The 18,485-nt window shown below is 41.2% G+C and overlaps 2 protein-coding genes across 6 annotated transcripts in view; both read right to left on the bottom strand.

Moving 5' to 3' along the window:
• Positions 1–13,347, bottom strand: part of LOC140641202 (protein FAM170A-like) — a 60,278-nt gene extending 46,931 nt beyond the window's left edge. Inside the window, exon 1 of the mRNA XM_072840644.1 lies at positions 8,853–13,347. The gene's annotated coding sequence lies outside the window, so the exon portion shown is untranslated. The remainder of the gene's footprint in view (positions 1–8,852) is intronic.
• The window catches only part of HSD17B4 (hydroxysteroid 17-beta dehydrogenase 4), a 93,460-nt gene continuing 78,637 nt past the window's right edge, over positions 3,663–18,485 (bottom strand). For all 5 annotated transcript variants that reach the window (XM_072840640.1, XM_072840641.1, XM_072840642.1 and 2 more), the window contains 2 exons: positions 13,395–13,522; positions 3,663–5,284 (listed from right to left, as the gene is read on the bottom strand). In XM_072840640.1, the coding sequence (XP_072696741.1) occupies positions 5,195–5,284; positions 13,395–13,522 (218 nt within the window). In that variant the 3' untranslated portion in view covers positions 3,663–5,194. The remainder of the gene's footprint in view (positions 5,285–13,394; positions 13,523–18,485) is intronic.

Raw genomic sequence — 18,485 nt, 5'->3', positions numbered from 1 at the left:
GACTCGATCCCAAGACCCTGAGATCATGACTGAACCAAAGGCAGACGCTTGACCACTAAACTACCCAGGTGTCCCTAGCTAATGTTTTTTTTTTTTTCTTTTTTTTTCTTTTATTTATTTATGATAAGCACACAGTGAGAGAGAGAGAGAGGCAGAGACACAGGCAGAGGGAGAAGCAGGCTCCATGCACTGGGAGCCCGATGTGGGACTCGATCCCGGGTCTCCAGGATCGCGCCCTGGGCCAAAGGCAGGCGCCAAACCGCTGCGCCACCCAGGGATCCCTAGCTAATGTTTTCTTAACTGGCACTCAACAACTATCCCCAGGACCCATTCTATAGGCCAAATCCTAAAATATTATCTGGTCCTTTAAAGAACATGTTTGTGGAACCCCAATTTATTTAAGATTTTATTTATTCATGAGAGACACAGAAGGAGAGGCAGAGACACAGGCAGAGGGAGAAGCAGGCTCTTCGCAGGGAGCCTAATGTGGGACTCAATCCCTGGACCAGGACCACAACCTGAGCCAAAGGCAGACACTCAACCCAGGTGCCCACCCAGGTGCCCCTGGAACCCCAATTTAACCCATCATTGTTTTTAACTGACACACCTGTAATGTCAAAAGATATGAAGGAATACAGAGGTGCTTAACCTCCCTTCAAACACTCAGGTGACGTGGTACTTTCTAGTGTTTTTCTGCTTCAATTTTACAGTCTTCTTCTGTGCTTCCTCCAGAAGCTTCCCCCCAGCCAATGCTGCCCCCAGAACACACAGATCTATTTGTCTATTTTGTTATTCTTGCCAGCTGTTCAACAAGTTATGTAGCTAAGCTCCCTAAAAGATGGGTTTTGGGCTGCCTGGGGTGGGGGGGGCTCAGTCGGTTAAGCATCTGCCTTCAGCTCAGGTCATGGTCCAGAGGTCCTGGGATCGAGGCTCCTGCTCAGCATGGAGCCTGCTTTTCTCCCTCTCCCCTGCTTGTGCTCTACTCTCTCTCTCAAATAAATAAAATATTAAAAAAGAAAAAAGATGGGTTCTGGACAAGGCTCTACAGTTTTTCTGTGTGTAAATTTTCAACTTTAATACCTTGATATTTTTATCTTCTCAGGTATCTTTTTTTCATTTCTTAAGCTATGGTAACCCTGATATCTAGATGTCATTACTAGGCAACTTCAAGCCAATATACTGCATAAATGTGTAATATGAATCTACATTTTTAGCCAAGGCTTGAAATTTTTTTTGCCTATTCATGGGCTTTTTAAAAGTTTTCTTCTTTCCTCTCCCCTTTTAAATAGCTTAGTCCACACTGACCTAAAATGCTCTGCTCTTCAGAAAATCACTCTCTGTAACTTTCTAGTTTTGAGGTTTTTCAACATCAGAATTTCTCCATGGAACTGGCTTACCATTTAATTTTGCTGCTCTATTTGTTGGCCTAAGGGGTAAACTTTTTGTTGGGGTGGTATCATTAAATACATTATTCCTCAATCTATTTCTGTCCAATATAAAAATATGCTTTCTCAGGCTGTTTGCTGTAAAATAGACAAACCAAGTTCCGTGAGAAGTCAGAGATTGTTCTGGCCTTGTTAGGAACAGCTCCATGCAGAGGCACACTTGGGAGGCCTAAGAATGGAGTTTACCAGATGAGGAGGTTCAAAAAAGCAAGCTGGGAGAGATGAGAGCTAAGGAGCCTTTGGGGTGGACCACTGTGATTTGGGTCCCCCACATTCTCGATTTCCTTGGAAATCATATTAGCTCTCAGGCCATGTGGCTTGGATGGGACTGACCCTACGCAGAAGACCTAACAGGGCAGCCCTGAGACTGTAGTTCTTAGAAAGGTATGCTTGCTAGGTTGGCCCTCAGCTGGCATTTAGGAACTTAAATTTCAGGATTCCTCCCATTCTCTCACTGAGGGTGGCTCCCTGTACCCAAACTGTACCAATGGGGTTTATGCTAAATACCTGCTTTCCTTCTAGGAGTCTGGAATTTTGGTATGTGCTCTGGCAAGAGAAGCCTGTGTGAACAGCCTCTCAATTAAAACCCTAGACACTGAGTCTTCGTAGACATTTTATACGTGTTGTCAGGATTTGATGCTGGGGGAGTTAAGCATGTCCTGTGTGACTCTATGGGACAAGATGTCTTGAAAGTTTGCACCTGATTTCCTATGGGCCTCACTCCATGCGATCTTTTCATTTTCTGATTTTGCTTGGTATCATTTCGATATAATAAATCATAGTCACGAGTATGACTATATGCTGAGTCTTATGAGTCCTCCCAGCAAATCATCAAAATCGGGGAGTCTGAGGGACCCTCCCCCCCCACATACTAGACTTGGCTATACATTTGGGCCCTGATAGACACAGGCCAATCAGCATATCCAGTATCTCTATAGTGATGACTCAAGGATCGCCTTCTAACTCAAGCTCAGCTAGTGAGACTAGATGAGGCCTTCACTGAGGCTTTTGAGAACCCCATGCTCTTCATTCTGCTGGTTCCCTTGGAATGGGACTCTGGAGCTGGACCTGTTGGTTGCCTTCTTGTAACCAAACAGGAATGACCTGTAGTTGCCAGGGAGGGTACCATAAGGAGCTTGCAGATCAAGTAGCCAGGGAGATGACAAGGAACAGTGAAATGCTTGATTAAGCCTCTTCAAACACAGTCCTACCCTTCTAGATGTTTCTTCAGTTATGCAGGAAAGTTGTGTTAAGCCAGTTTGAACTGGTTTTCTTATTTGCCACCGCAAGAATCCCAACTGATGGAACATGGAACCATGCCAGGGCCTGATGGGAAGGTGACCAAGTAGGAACTCTCAGTTTTCTAAGCTGGGAAGTCACAAATTCATTCAGGTGTATATACTAGACTAGTAAGGTCCCTCTGGTAGGTGGGAGGTGAGTTGTGAAAAACTGGGACCAGCTAGAAAGCTGCTACAATGAGCTATCCACTATGAGAGCACACCTGGGTAGTAGCAGCTGGAAAACCCTGGAATATTCAGGAGGTGGAAGTGAAAAATTAGATGGTGGGGAGGTGAGTGAGAACAAGAAAAGTCAAATGTGAACTGGTTTCTTGGTTGGCCTCCACAAAAGGTGATGTCCTTAACTAAGGCAATAAGGATACATACACATTCAGGAGTGGAGGGGAAGATCATGCGTTTACCTTGGACATGTGCGCACGGGAACCAGAGGACAACAATCCTGTAATGATTTGGAGCTGTCAAGGGGCAGAGGGGCATTATGGAGGTCTCAGGGCTAAGGTCCAGATTCAGAGCAACCAGCACTCAGGTGATGGCTGAAGATAAGAAACTGAACGAAACCAATCCAGGAAGAAAACGTCTAGCAAAAAGTGAGGAGGACTGAAACTTTAATCGATAATCCTGAAAAGTGAGAGAGACAGAAAAAGTTATAAAAGAGACAAGTAGAAGACAGGGTGATTAACCCACAGGTTCAGTAAGAAGTATGTTTCTCATTGGAGGATGAAAAGGGAGAAAAGAATTAAGCAGCATGGTGCGATCAACAATATTGAAATTATAGAAAATATGAAGGAGAATGAAGAGTAGTAAGAAGCAGCCGCTAAATCTGGACACCAGTAGCTCTCTGGCCTTTCAGACTGACAGAGAAAGGTTAGTGAGATAATGAAAATACCTCTTTCTTAATATGTTTTAAGCATCCAGGGTATATATTCAACACTTTTATTCGTGTGTGGCATTTGATTCATTTTAATATGCAATTTCTATTTGTAAGGACACAAAGCTCTTCCAAGCTCAACAGGAACAACAGCTATTATAGAAGACCAATGTTAAAAGGCTGCTACTTTAAAAACAAATTCAGTTGCTATAACAATAAATCACTCTACATTACAAGTAATTTTAGAATACCATACAGAGACCTTGAGGATAAGGCATAATTGACAAATACACAACTTTTCTTCTCTACCTTCCACTATATCCTGCTCATTCGTTAAGTCTGTAATAGTGTATTAAGGCCTTCCTCTATGTTCCACCACTGTGTAAATATTCCAATTCAATTTCACATTTCTGAGACCATTTCCTTTGATCCCTGAGTTCTGGTTCCCCAGTCTTGTTCCCTGATGTGAGGCACCAGGCCACCCTCCCAGAAGCCCTATTCAGGACCAAAGACAGTCTCTCAGCTGCTGAACAAGCCATCAAAGTGAGTGAGCACACTCCAGGACCTACCCTGCTGTGCTGCCCCACGTCATGGTACCTTGGCAGGACAGGCCGCAATCAGTGACTAGTTAACTCAGGGCAGATGCTGGTTCATCCCCAGAGGATCGGCTGAGGCCTTGTGGTGAGTGCACCACAGCCAAACTTCTCCCCCTGCCTCTGTTTACCACCACTCTCCCTAGGCATTAATCCCAAGAACAACTCCAGATACAGTTCCTGACCAAAGATCTCTAAAGTCTGTCTCCCAGGGAACTGAACCTATAACAGCCCCCCACACACATACCCCTTGGCTATGCTCTATGAGTGGCATGCACTCCAGCCCTGACCTCAGCATCTCACTTGCTGGTCACCCCTGCAGCCAACGGGTCAAAGGGCATCTCCTCAGCACACATCACCTGAGCTACATGGAGAAGAAATATGAGTATGATGGTACTTGCTACTAATATCTTTATGATTCGCGATTACTGATTAAGCAAGAAAACCCCATGATGGTATTTACAAGCATTATTTGAAAATAAAGGATTTCCAGCAAAACAGAGGAGAGAAGAAAACTATTTGGGATAAAGATCTTTCTCCTGCTTTAAAGCAGAACATAGCAAAGTATTAACAGCAAGTGAATACAAGTGACAATTCATGTTAAAATTATCTTCTCTATCGATAAGATAGAGAACAGAAAATAACAGAACAGTGTATAGGACATCAAAGGGGTCTTTCCTGATCTAATATTCCTTTCCACTTATAAATGCTGTCACAATTCTAAAGGCTTGAGTGAAAACTTTTTATTATGAAGATAGAGCTCTAGGAACAGAAAGGTTATCACCTGCTGGCTTGCAGTTCCTTGTAAAAAGAAGGATAACGTGAAAAATTAGTAAAAAATTAAAATCTGAAAAGTCATCTAAAATCTGAAAAGGGTAAGCAACTTTCCCTGTATCTTAGTTTTGATCACTTTTGCTTCATCAGTTTTGCATATCTGGGTGAAGAGAGTTATGTCACTTTTCTATTCTTATTCATAATGTAGTACGTCCGTTAGAGCTTGGCATAGTCTTTAAGAATCATCTGAAGCTTCTGGCTCAGCATGATATTCCCTCTGGCCTTCAGTCTGCCACTAAAGAATGCCTGGAAAGGAGAAAAGAAAAAAAAGAGTGCCAGACTTTATCAAGTTACATTTCACTTCCTTTTTAAAAAGATCATTGGTAACAATGAACACAATTGAGATAATAACTCTGGACAACCAACGGGACTTTTTTTTTTTTAAATAAGTTTTTTTTTTTTAATGTATTTATTCAGAGAGAGAGAGAGACTGAGAGACAGAGACACAGGCAGAGGGAGAAGCGGGCTCCATGCAGAGAGCCCGATGCGGGACTCGATCCTGGGTCTCCAGGATCAGACCCCGGGCTGCAGGCGGCGCTAAACCGCTGCGCCACCGGGGGTGCCCCAACAGGACTTTTATATAGCAACAACACTTTAATGATTATAGATAGCACCAGTGTTTCTAGATTTCTAAGAAAAAAAAAAGACACCTTGCGTATTTTGGAAAACCACAGAATAATTTGTCTGAACAGACAAGACTTGTGAGTTCTACTTCAACCCACATTTGGATGTCAGTCTGTGTTCTTAAATGTGAATTTCAGATCCTATGAATAAAAGGCTTTGCTGTGTTCCTAACAATAAAAATATTCATGACACCTTCATGAGATAGAAAGCCACGTAATGGCAAAACAAGGTCGTATAACAAAGGAATGAGTAGACCCTATGCTGTAGCCTCAGAAGGGCTGTGTTAAAATCCAGGCTCCGGCAGCCCGGGTGGCTCAGCGGTTTGGCACCTGCCTGCAGCCCAGGGTGTGATCCTGGAGACCCGGGGTGGAGTCCCACGTCAGGCTCCCTGCATGGAGCCTGCTTCTCCTTCTGCCTGTGTCTCTGCCTCTCTCTCTCTGTCTCATTAATAAATTAATAAAATCTTTTAAAAAATATAAAATAAAATAAAATAAAATAAAATAAAATAAAATAAAATAAAATAAAATAAAATAAAATAAAATAAATAAAATAAAATAAATAAAATAAAATAAAATAAAATAAAATAAAATCCAGGCTCTGCCACTTACAAGCAAAGTGACCTGGGACAAATTCCTTAGCTACCCGGGGCTCCAGCTTCCCCATCTCCAAGAGGCATGACTAGTGTACCTAAATAATGCAGCTCTGATCCTAAAGCTAAACGAATTAGTGTGTCAAGGGCCTGGCTTAGCATTTGACATATGGCACGTTAGACTCATCATTATTACCAAGCCAAGGCTGGCACATTCAAACACTACAAACCCCAGAATCACCTCTGTGCCCCACCTGACACAGAAACTCGTACAAGATGCTTAAGTTCACCCACAGTATCAACTTCCCTCTCAAAAAAACAAAAAACAAACAAACAAAAAAACCAAAAACAACAAAACAAAACCATCACAGTTTACATAGTTAACAGAGAACATAGTATATGGAATTTGAAGTGAAAAAAAGTCCCTAGATTTTTAGAGAGACTGAAAAAAACAGTAACAGTCATTACTAATACTACTTACCACTACAAAGAAGCCTTACAGATACGTCACTGGAGAAGCGCAGCCGTCAGCCTGAAGTGGCCCTATGTATTTACTGCCAGTGGACGGAGGAGAAAACTTCAGGTCCTAGAGCTTTCCGAACCTGCTCCAGGCGACAGAGCCAGCAAGCAGGAGAGGCCAGGCCTCATCCTCTCAACGCTGCCTCTCAATTATCAACGAGCAGCAGCTTAATCTTAGAAGCAAATCCTCATGAACCAGAGGAGGTAAAAGCCATTTAAACTTCTGACCACAGCAAAAATAAACGAGAGCTCATTCCATTAGGATCAAGTGCTCGGTGTTTCCAATGGGAGACCATGACTACTTTCGTTGTGCAGTTACAGACACTGTGCTCCACAACGCTGCCGGGGACTCAGTACGGACACCTGCCTGCTCTGGACCAACTTGGACATGGATGTGCAACCTGAAATACAAACACCTAACTCCTTGAAGTAAATACCCCAAACCAACCTGTGACAGTTGCCATGGAGCACAAGAATGTTATACGTAGACCTGCATTCCTACCTATTTCCTTCAGACAGAGTTCTCAAGGAGAAACTACTGAATCGTGCCATTTCTTAACTCAGGTTCCTGACCATGTTTCTGTACCACTAGCTTCCAAACTACATACAGCGGCTGTGCAGCAAATTCAAGCACAGGAAGGAATGTTTAAAACTTTCGAGGACAGCAGTCAAGGACAACCCTGGTTGGGACCTAATTACTTCATAAAATGGACTGCTGGGTATTTCTTCAGGCCTGGGAGTGCCAAAGCAAAAAGTACTGGGACTTTAAGTTGCCATAAAGGAAGTCTGAACCTCTGCCACAGCGCTTTCCAGAAAGACTCTTTCAAATTGACATCCCTGCAGCTACATGTGAATTCTCTTATCCCAACTTTAACATAATCTTTGAAAATTTGAGGCAAGATGACATCCTTTAATTTGCATTTTGTGGATACTGGGGAAAATCAGTTGTTCTTATGCGTGTGAGTCATTTCTATTTCTTTACTGATTACTGGTTCCTATCTTTTGCCTCCTTTTGTGTATTTAGTGCTTTCCAGAATTTTGCAAAGGTTATCGATACCACTACACTGTGCATCATTGTTTTATTATTTCCTCCAGGCTCATGGGAATATCTTATGGGTTTTGACATGCTAAAGTTTTCGATTTCTACACCAGCCTAAACTACTGCTGTTGAGCTTATGTTCTTTATTTTTATCCTTGCTTTAATCTACTCAAGTATTAGTGAGGGTCCAAGTATACTAGATAATATCCCAGGCAGGAAAAAGATATCGCTTTCTGTTCTCATGGAGCTAGCATTATAGTAGAAGAGTCAAAAAATAAAATGTAAACAAGTAATTATACATTCTATGAAGGAGAAAATGGGCTGCTCTCAGAAACTGTAACAGAAAGGAACTACTTTGAATGAATTGAAGCCAGATACACAAAAAGCTGGGAGGACAAATTCTAAAAAAGGCAAAGGCATAGATGCCGAAGAATTAAAAGCTGATGGGAAGAAATTGTGAGAAAGGACAATGGGAATGGAATCAGCACTTTTTTTCTTTTTCTTTAAGATTTACTTGAGAGAGAGAAAGAGAAAGAGAGAGAGAGATCATAAGCAGGGGGAGAAGCAGTCTCCCTGGTGAAGAGGTAGCCCATGACCTGAGCCAAAGGCAGACACTTAGCTGACTGAGCCACCCAGGCACCCTGGAATCAGCATTTTAAGTGGGGAGGCGAGCAGTGTGGGCCGAATCTAGAAACACGGGCAAGAGAATCATAACATAGGACATGATGGTAGGTAGTTTGGATTTTATCCAAGTCCAAAAGGAAATCTTACAGATGTTTTCAGGTGGGCTGCTTATAATTAATTTACATTTTTTAAAGGATTACTCTGGATCCTGGTAGAGAGACAAGGATGGAAGCAATAAAACCAGCTGGGAAGCTGCTGCAGTAAGCCAGTGGAGATGTTTGAGGCTTGGATGGTAGTGGTATCTCTAGTGATGAGGAGGAGAGCATGAATGTAAGATATATTCTGGAAAAAGATCAAGTAAAATTAAGAACAAAAACAATATAGAGGTACAGAGAGAAGACAAGGCAAGTCTTACTTACATTGCCAAGCATTTCGACTTTGGTAGACAGACAATGGTGCCATTTACTGAGTCAGGAAAGACTAGAGGAGAAAATGAAATCATGAGTTTCATCTTTGACACAGTGAGAAATGCCAGGAGGACTTCCCATTAGAGAGGTCAGGCGGAAGGCTGCTTATGTCACAATGCAACTCAGAGGAGACAACAAGATCAGGCATTTAAATCTGTGAGTTGTGAACACATACAAGACTTTAAATACCGTAGGGTGGATGGACATATTTGGGGGAAAGACTTTATTTGGAGAATAGCCCTGAAATAAGCCTTGAGATGAAGCACCCAATCTAATGGTTAGTGTGGAAGGAGGCACCAAGGAGATGAGGGAAAGCTAAAGGTAGACACAAAACAGGAGAATACGGTATCAGAAAAGCCAAGGATTGAAATTATTTCAAAAAGTTGGTGGTTAACTGAGTTGAATGCAACTCAAACGCTGAGTAAGACACAGAGAAATAATTACTGGATTTGGTAAAACAGAAATCACCGGTGACCTCCAATAGGAACAGTAATTGTTGTGTGATGGATGTGGAAGTCACATAAGAGGCAGCAGAAATGCTAAGCCAAGACTGAACGTTTAAGCCTGTGCTGCCCACCAAAGGGGACACTGGCACATATGGCCACCAAGCTTGTGAAATGAGATTAGTCCTGGCTGAAAAGCATTGGAAAGTGCAAAATATACACTGGACTGAGTTGGAATATCTCACTGATACTTTTATACTGATTACAGGTTGAAATGATAATTGGCTGTACTGGGTTCAATAAAACATATTCTAAAACCAATTTCACTTAGTTTCTTTTTAACACTTTTTAAATATGATATGATATGGTGGATGGGGATTTAACACCCAAAGAGAGTGTTGGTTTTAACATCAAAATGTTAGGGGTAGGACGCTTGGGTGGCTCAGCTGTTGAGCACCTGCCTTTGGCTTGGGGCATGATCCCAGAGTCCCGGGATCGAGTCCCACATCAGGCTTCCTGCATGGAGCCTGCTTCTCCCTCTGACTATGTCTCTGCCTCTCTCTTTCTGTGTCTCTCATGAATAAATAAATAAAATGTTTAAAAAGGAAAAAAAAGAATGTTAGGGGTGCCCGGGTGGCTCAACTGGTTAAGTGTCTGCCTTCAGTTCAGGTCATGATCTCAGGGTCCCGGGATGGAGCCCCACATCGGGCTCCCTGCTCAGCAGGGAGTGTGCTTCTCCCTCCTCCTCTGCTGCTCCCCCTGCTTCTGCTCTCTCTCTCTCTCTTTCAAATAAATCAATAAAATCTTAAAAAAAAAAAAATCCAGATGTTGGCTTGCCTGTGGCTGTGGGAGACTGGTGCAGTGGAACAGGAAAGACTGGGAAAGAAAGGAGAGGAGTAGAAAAGCACTAGTGACCAGAACAGAAAAGACCAGTCTCTGACGAGAAGAGGCAGACATTCTTCACGTAATGGGAGGGAAAAGGAAGAGAGGGGACATATCTGCTCTCTGAAGAGTTTTCATCTGAAAACCTTTTCTTCCCAATGAAGCAAGAAAGGCCATCGGTGGAAAAGTAAAGAGAGGCAGGCATGTAGGTGCTTTGAGAAGACAAGTACAAAAGAGTCGTCACAGACAACACAGGACCGGAACCTGGCCAGGGAATCAGAGTCAGGCTGCTGGACAGTGCAGAGACTGTGTGAGGCTTGGGATCAGGAACTTCTCAGAAAGCCACTGTGTTGGGCTGGGCGGCTCTTCACTCTGTTCACCTACTCAGGGATGGGTATAAAGATGGCAGAGAGCGGGGTTAAAATGGTGGAGTCTTCTAGTCAAGTGGGATGAGAGACAGAAGGGAGGTGAGAGTACTGTCAGGGGTGGTGATGAGAGCAGACCATGGAATGTGACCGGGGGAGAAGCCAAGACAGAAGGGACTAATGCTACACAATGTGGCTGTGTCGACAAATGGGAGGCCTCTGGGAAGCTTCAGGGCAGGAGCAGGGACAACAGGACAAGTTAACAGAACGATGGCTGAGGCTGCTGGGAGACAGTGATATTTTCTAAGGTGTACACTTTATGCTGCTAATTACTGCTAAAGCAGATCTGGGAAAGGCGTAACCGATCATCAGAAGTGAGACAAATGAATTATGAGTCACTTGTGGGAGAAACTATTACCCGGAAGATGAAGAAGCCACTAAGGCGGACAAGCGTTGGTGGCAGAGAGGGAAAGACCACATACTCTAGGACATAAGGTCTCTGATGACTGATGATATGAGACTTCTCCTGAGGTTGGGGAGAAGGAAACAGAGCCAAATGGCTTTGGAAAAACTCTGATATTAATTTGAAGTTCTCAATTAAGAATAATAAATACCCAGGTTTTCATCAAGTTTTTACATTTAATTCCAGTCTGTCTGGTAGTGACTTAGGGATGTGAAATGAGGAAAGCACTACCATTTCCTACGCAACTGCCCAGTGCCTTTCACTAAATAATCCATTCACCACCCTTCCCCCACCACCCCAAAAGGTCTCATATTCCTGGCAAATATAAAACTGTTTCCCTTATTCTACATTTAATCTTTATATTTAGGCATCTCAAATACAGCATATCTAAAGAACTCTCAATTACCCACACTCTGCCTTGAAGTCAATTTTCCACTTGGCAGCCAGAATGACCTTTAACTCACACCACAGCTCGTGGCCTTCTGTCTCAAGTGAGGTCTGAACTCCTGTTGACACCCGAAGGTCCCAAGCAGACTAGTCCTTCCTACATCTCCCATCACCTCCTGCACTGTCCTCTCCATTCATTTACCCACCTCCTCACCAACACAGTGTTCCAGTATGCCCACCTCCTCGGGCCTCCACACTTGGTTTCTTGGCCTCAGGGCTCGTCCCCTCACTGTAGCCAGTGCTCTGTTGTGCCTTTATGGACAATCCCATCTGAAACAGGTCCTCTAGCCTGTCACATGCTCATCCAGGGGCTGGCAAACTGCGGCCCACAGGCCAAACTGATCCGCTACCTGTTTCTGCAATTGCAGTTTGACTAGGACATAGCCCCATTCACTTGTTTCCCTATGACCTGCTGCTGCTTTGACTCTACGATGGCAAAAGTGTGCAGGTGCAGCACAGACCATCAGCCTACAAAGCCGAGAATGTTCACCAGGCGACCCTTCACAGAAAAAGTGTGCCAACCAGTGCTCTAACCCATCACTCTGCTTTATTCTTCTTCATACCTAAATTCAGATTTCCTTTCCACTCCCCTCTACAAATAAGCTCAGACAGTTGGGGCACTGTCTTGGTCAGCCATACCAAGCACCCGAATCAAGAGTAAGTGCTGAACAGAGTTCTGCAAAGGAATCAACTGAGGTCACCTGGTGCCAAGCCGTGTACTAAGCTCTTCATATATATTATCAGATTGATTTATATAACCAGCCTTTGATTATTACAATTATATATTAACTTTAATCAATGAGATTGATAAGGCTAATATAATAAATATTATAATAATAGTAATATATTAAATATAATGTTTATAGGAAATTTAAAGATTGAGATTTAGAGAGTAAGTGGCAGAGCCAAGATTCAAACTCAGATCTATCTGATGTCAAAGGTCCTACTTTTAACACTATACCACTTTACAATTCTTTTTAAATTAGCCCTTGTATCCTAAAAAATACACTTTCTCATATATTCAAATAGTTCTGTTCCCTGTAAAGTCGCATGGTTGTCTTCAAACAAGCTCTCCTTGTTACAGAAGTCACTGGTATATTCTGTAGCTTGGGCTATGATTACAAACACCTTTTTTTTTTTTTTTTTGTCCTCCAGATATCTTCTAGTTGCATTTGCTTCTAGTTGGGTTTGTTTGCTGTGTGAAAGCTCATTTTTTAATAATTACAAACCATTCAACCACTTGCTTAAAGTCCTTCATTCTAAGAATTACTACTTGATTCTTTTGGAATTTCTAGCTACATAATCAGGGTTTAAAAGTAACAAGTGTGTCTCCTCCATTCTAAATGTTACATCAGTTTCTTTAATTTTGTGTATTCATAGATTGGCCAAAAGCTTCAGAACAATATTCCCTAATAATGGTCAGAGAGGGCATCTCTTATCATCATTATTTTCCACGGAAAGGCCTCTAAATGTCTCATCTCAAGTAAGACATCAGATCTTACTGTCCCATCCTTCTATTTCAAATTTTCAATGATGCTTGTAAGACAAGTTCTTAATCTTCTACACCAGGAATGAATTTCAAATTTCAGAAAGGATCTACTAATATATGATTTTTCACCCTTGAACTAATGACAGGATATTGAAAGGACTAGGTGTGGGTTTTAGATTATTTTACTCGTTGCTGAAGAATTTCACCCCTAAATTCAGTTTTAAAAGAAGTTATTTGGAATCCACTAAAAATATATATGATCTGTCAACCCAGATACCAATATCCCCTGTGCCTTCTTCAAAGTGGTGAGGAACCTGTCTTGTAAGTCAGCATTTTTAGAGCTAGCTAAAAGCCACACAGTCAAAAAGGAAGCAATGATGATGAATGGGCACGTAAGGACATTACCTTCTGAGGGTCAAGCTTGCCCAAGACCACATCCATGAAATCTTCATCTGAAAGTGTGAAGGTTGCATCAGCAGGGCCTTTGGCAGGACCTTGATACACTTTTCCAAAACCACTTTTTAGGTCAATAGCTGTCAAAAGTAGGAAGAGAGAAATGTGTATTATTTTTTTCTGCACAATAGGAGAGTAAAATAAGCCAGCCAAAGTGCTAAAATGTTTATAGTTTCCAAGTTCAGTGGTGTTTTCTACATAAGTTATCTGTCATTTAGAAAAATTTAGAAAATCCTTTATTTTTCAGAATGTCTTTTTTATAAAGAAGTTTTTCAAAACAGTCAGACCAAGGGCACCTGGCTGCCTCAGTCGGGGGAACATGCGACTCTTACTCTCAAGGTCATGAGTTCAAGCCCCACATTGGGTGTAGAGATAATTAAAAAAAAAAAAAAAAAAGAGTTTAATAGTTTCACCTTAGTAAAGACGTTTCTTCAACAGAGATATTTTAAAAGTTAATTAACGTAGAATAATATAAGGAAGTTAAGTTGTTGGAGGTTATATGGTTAAGGCTTTTAGGTTCAAATACAGCCTCTATAGTCAACAAAGGATGAAAGCTCAATTTTGTTTTATTTATATTTTATTTTTTATTTTATTTTGTTTATTTTATTTTATTTTTATTTATTTTATTATTTTATTTTATTTTATTTTATTTTATTTTATTTTATTTTATTATTTTATTTTATTTTATTTGTAGAGAGCGAGAGCATGAGAGCAAGGGGTGGGGGTGATCATGACCCTGAGATCATGACCTGAACTGAAATCAAGAGTTGGGTGTTCAACCAACTGAGCCACCCAGGCGCCCCAGAAGCTGAATTTTAAAACAGATGCATGTTGGCTGGGTTGAGGGAAAGAAATACACAATCTAGTCACCTTTCAAATACCTGCCTTCATCAAAAGTTCTGTCATGGGTAGCAAGACAGTCAAAACAGATTGGTAAAAATGTTCTAATTAGTTTGTTACACTTATGGTTGATAAAATATTTATTGCTTTAATTATTACAAGTAAACATTAAAATTAGTTTCTTTTCCCTTAACTGTTTTTGACAGAAGTATTAAGTATCCCAGAAGCAGGTTGAGTAAGCTATGAAAAATCACCTTCAAAAAAAAAAAAAAAAGGAAAAATCACCGTTATGACTCTCTCTGTATCACTTATAGAGCTAGATGCCCAAGTTACATGTTACAAAGTTTTAACTGTCACACCTACTCCCCCAGGGTCAGCCTCTGGAAGACTCTCTCTCTCTGGCTACAGCAAAGGAGCTACAATCTCATCGCTGTCCCTGAGCATGTGTAGAGAACTCCCAGTTGAGGGCCAAGGAGAAACTACACACGTGTGAGGAAAACCCGCATAGATGAACTACACGCTGCTTAGCCAAGACTTGCTCCAGAAAGAAAATTAAATCTCTCCCACTCTTTGAAGGAACATAATTTTGCCAAGTCATGTAAAACAGTAGCCTGACGATAATAGTTACCTTAGGAAGGAGAAGAAGTTTTGGCTTTGTACATTTCATTTACTCACTTGACTGCAGAGTTTCTACTATGGTGTCGGACAATACTCAAGGTACTAAAAGCCAGGCGTGAACAGCAAAGGCTCTGTTCTTACTGGCACTTACCTACTACACTTGTTTTCATGTATTGCTTACATAGTTGAAAGAAAGAAAAAAAAAAGGGAGGAAGTCGAAAAGAGTGGGGACACAAAGGAAGGCAGGAAGGAAATACTCTAAAAACTCTAAAAAGCAAACATCTGGAGTCCCACAGACAACCTTAATGATATGACTTCTTCACAAGTAAATCTAGAATCCACAGCACCTGCCAAGGAATGAAAGTGGACTGCACACCTCTTAATGTTCACATGTGGGAGTGAGTCTGAGCTAATGAGCGTTCTTCGCTGTGTACCTGCCCTCTCACTCCTCCTGCTTCTACATGTGGATTCACAGCCATGACTCCAAAACTGTCTTCCATGGAAAGCTAGTTGATTAGAGTTAATGACAGAAAAGAGGGCTAAGAAAAGGAAGGTTCCTAGCAAAAACACAGGAAGTGGGCAAAAAGGAGTGGAACTTCCATGTCCATGGTAGCTCAGGTCATGGTCTACAACAAGGCTGGTACAGAGACTCATCATCTGCTGCCATCATCACTGTGAGTTTATAGACACTGGTAAAGTCATGGCTAATCTTACTGAAATGAAGAAACAGATTGTATGTATTTTCTTTTACTGGTCAAAATTATTTAAAAAAATTATTTTAAAAGTTTATGAATGACGTTAGCTCTGTATTCATACAATCATTTAGGCTCTGAAAGAGTCCATAAAAAATTTCAGTTGTACTTTAAAGCATTTAGTGGGGAACAGGCGTTAGATGAGAACAGGGCATCTGGACATTTGGGGATCTCTGTGACAGTCATGGGCTATAGGTACCTTAAAAAGCAGAAAGGGCTATAGGAGGAAAGAATGGTTACTTTTATTGATGCCTCCTTCCCTTGAGATGATAAAGCCTTTACTGGAACAAGAATGCCTTGTGTTTATATCCTCTATGGTTCCTTAAAGAGAAAGTACATAGAAACTACTGTTTTGGTTTTTTTTAATCTTATTTATTTATTTATTCATTCATTCATTCATTCATTCATTTATTTATTTGACAGAGAGAGAGAGAGAGCACGGCTCACAAGCAGGATTAGCTACAGGGAGAGGCAGAAGCAGGCTCCCATCTGAGCAGAGAGCCTGACACAGGGCTTGATCCCAGGACCCTGGGATCATGCCCTGAGCTGAAGGCAGAGGCTTAACCGACTGAGCCACCTAGGCACCCTAGAAATTACTTGTTAATGGATGATTAGGAAAGCACAAAGAAGAAGTACTTCTATTAAAAAAAAAATAGTAACAACAAAAGGAAAACTTAAGTTAAAAATAGGGATTTCTTTTAAATCACACCACGAAGGACAATCTGATACTTTTGTGCCGTTCTGCCAAAAACTCAAACTCAATCTAATAATCATGAGGAAACATTAAATAAATACAAAGTGTGGAACAGTCTATAAATTATCTGGGCTCTACTCTTCAAATATGTCAAAGTCCCAAAAAGCGAGAACAGAATGAGGAATTTATACAGATTAACCAGCTAATGAGACCTAAGGACAAAATGCATTATCTGATCCCAAACTGGGCCCCAGGCAGTTTTTTCTTTCCTCATTTCTATTATTATTATTACTATTATTATTATTATTATTATTATTACCATTAGCATACTTTGGCTCTAAAGGACATTAATGGGACACCTGGTGAAATAATAAGGTCTGTTGATTAAATAATACTGCATCAATATTTCTTTCCTGATATTGATAATGGTTCTACAAATAGATAACAGAATGGAGACACTAGTGGAGTATCTGGGGATAAAGAGACATCGTAGCTACAAGTTACTCTCAAATGCTTCAGAAAAATGATCATAAAGTATATAATGAAAAGAAATCAGTAAAGAATATAGAGTAAAATAATAACTTCGAGAAAATGGATGAAGGACAGATTCTTGGTGCTCTTGCAACTTTTCCCCTAAGTCTGAAATCATTTCAAAATGAAAAACTACAAAAGAAGTTATTAAGATGAGTAATACAAGTAATACAATCTTTCCATGGCAAGATGGAAAGCCCTGAGAGTGTGAAGTGATCTCTTGTGTGAACACACAGGTGCGCAAGTCAGGGGCTATGCTGTAACAGGGGAAGCGGCCACCACCACTGCCACCAAGGGAACTGACCTCAAGTAGACACCACCCCAACACACAGGCCCCCACCCCTGACTAGACCTCACATTTCTTTCCAAAGATCATCTTTCATGTCTCTTCTGTGAACCCCTGAGATGCTTTTGGATCCCAATCCAAAACATGGAAGCAGCGTCCTTCAGATTTGGTTTATATCACAGCTGAGAAACCCTGAAAGGTGAAGTGCTTTGAGCACTGGAAGATGAGCAGAGACCTAGGAGCTAATAACAGGTTCTAATGACCAAATGGTGCGTCCCCCAGGATGAATGTATTCTGCTCTTAAAAGAATGCCCATTGCCAGATCTGTACATATCCTTTCACATTCTGGCAAATCCCAAGATCCAAAACAAATGACCTCTGTATTTAAAGACATCTTCATCCAGGGTCTGGTCCAAATATGTAGACTTGGCTGTACAATTAATTTCAGTATTTATTTTTTAAGCCCAAATAACTTCATTACTTAACTAGCAATATTCAAGCAATAATGCATAGTATGTCTATAACCTTGCTCTGTAAGTGCCAATTCCAGTTATGTTCCTATAATGGAAAAGACTACAAATTCACAAAAAGAAACAAAATTCCTGTTAGGGGAAAAAACAACCAAATTGTTCAATGCCAACCAGCTTAAACCTATCATCCAAAAGAAAATGAAACATGTTTTTACTCAGCAGCACTGTGTCATTACTACATGAAAATAAGTCTGTCTTTATCAAAAGTTTCAGCTGTATGGCTCTTTTACAGCCATTTGATACAATCAAACAACAAATAGGTTCTTACTTGGAAACACAGGGTAATATTCATGCCTAGAGTTACAATAAATTGCATATTTAAGATTCATGGGCCATATTCTAAGATGCTCACTTTATTTAGAGACAAATAGAAATGCTGGAGCCATTAGCTGAGAGCAGATAGTCTTGCAGGATCAACAAGGATTTCCCCTCTATTTTCTTCCTGCAGAAGATGAAGCACAGCAGCAAAGCTAATACCCTAAGTTCAAACTACCATTTCTCTGAGCACAATTTCCAAGTCTCTGCCCAGCTGAGAGTCTACCCCACATTCCAGGCCCACCATTCCCACACTCGAGTCCACATCTTGGTCAGCTATAGGTAAGCCCTGGCTTATCACCTTCTCCCTAAGCCCCCTCCTTGCCAATGTTCCACGTTTCTGCCCATGGTGTCAGCGTCCCTAGCCACACAGGCTCCAAGCTTCAGCATTCATTTTGATCCATTCTCATTCCTCTTGTTTTTCAGACATCATCAGTAGCCAAGGTAGTCAATTCTTAGCCATAATCCACATAGACC

Source organism: Canis lupus, chromosome 10, assembly GCF_048164855.1.
Source record: "Canis lupus baileyi chromosome 10, mCanLup2.hap1, whole genome shotgun sequence".
Classification (NCBI taxonomy): domain Eukaryota; kingdom Metazoa; phylum Chordata; class Mammalia; order Carnivora; family Canidae; genus Canis; species Canis lupus.
Note: the sequence above shows the minus strand (reverse complement) of the source record. Positions and strands in the feature narration are given on the sequence as shown.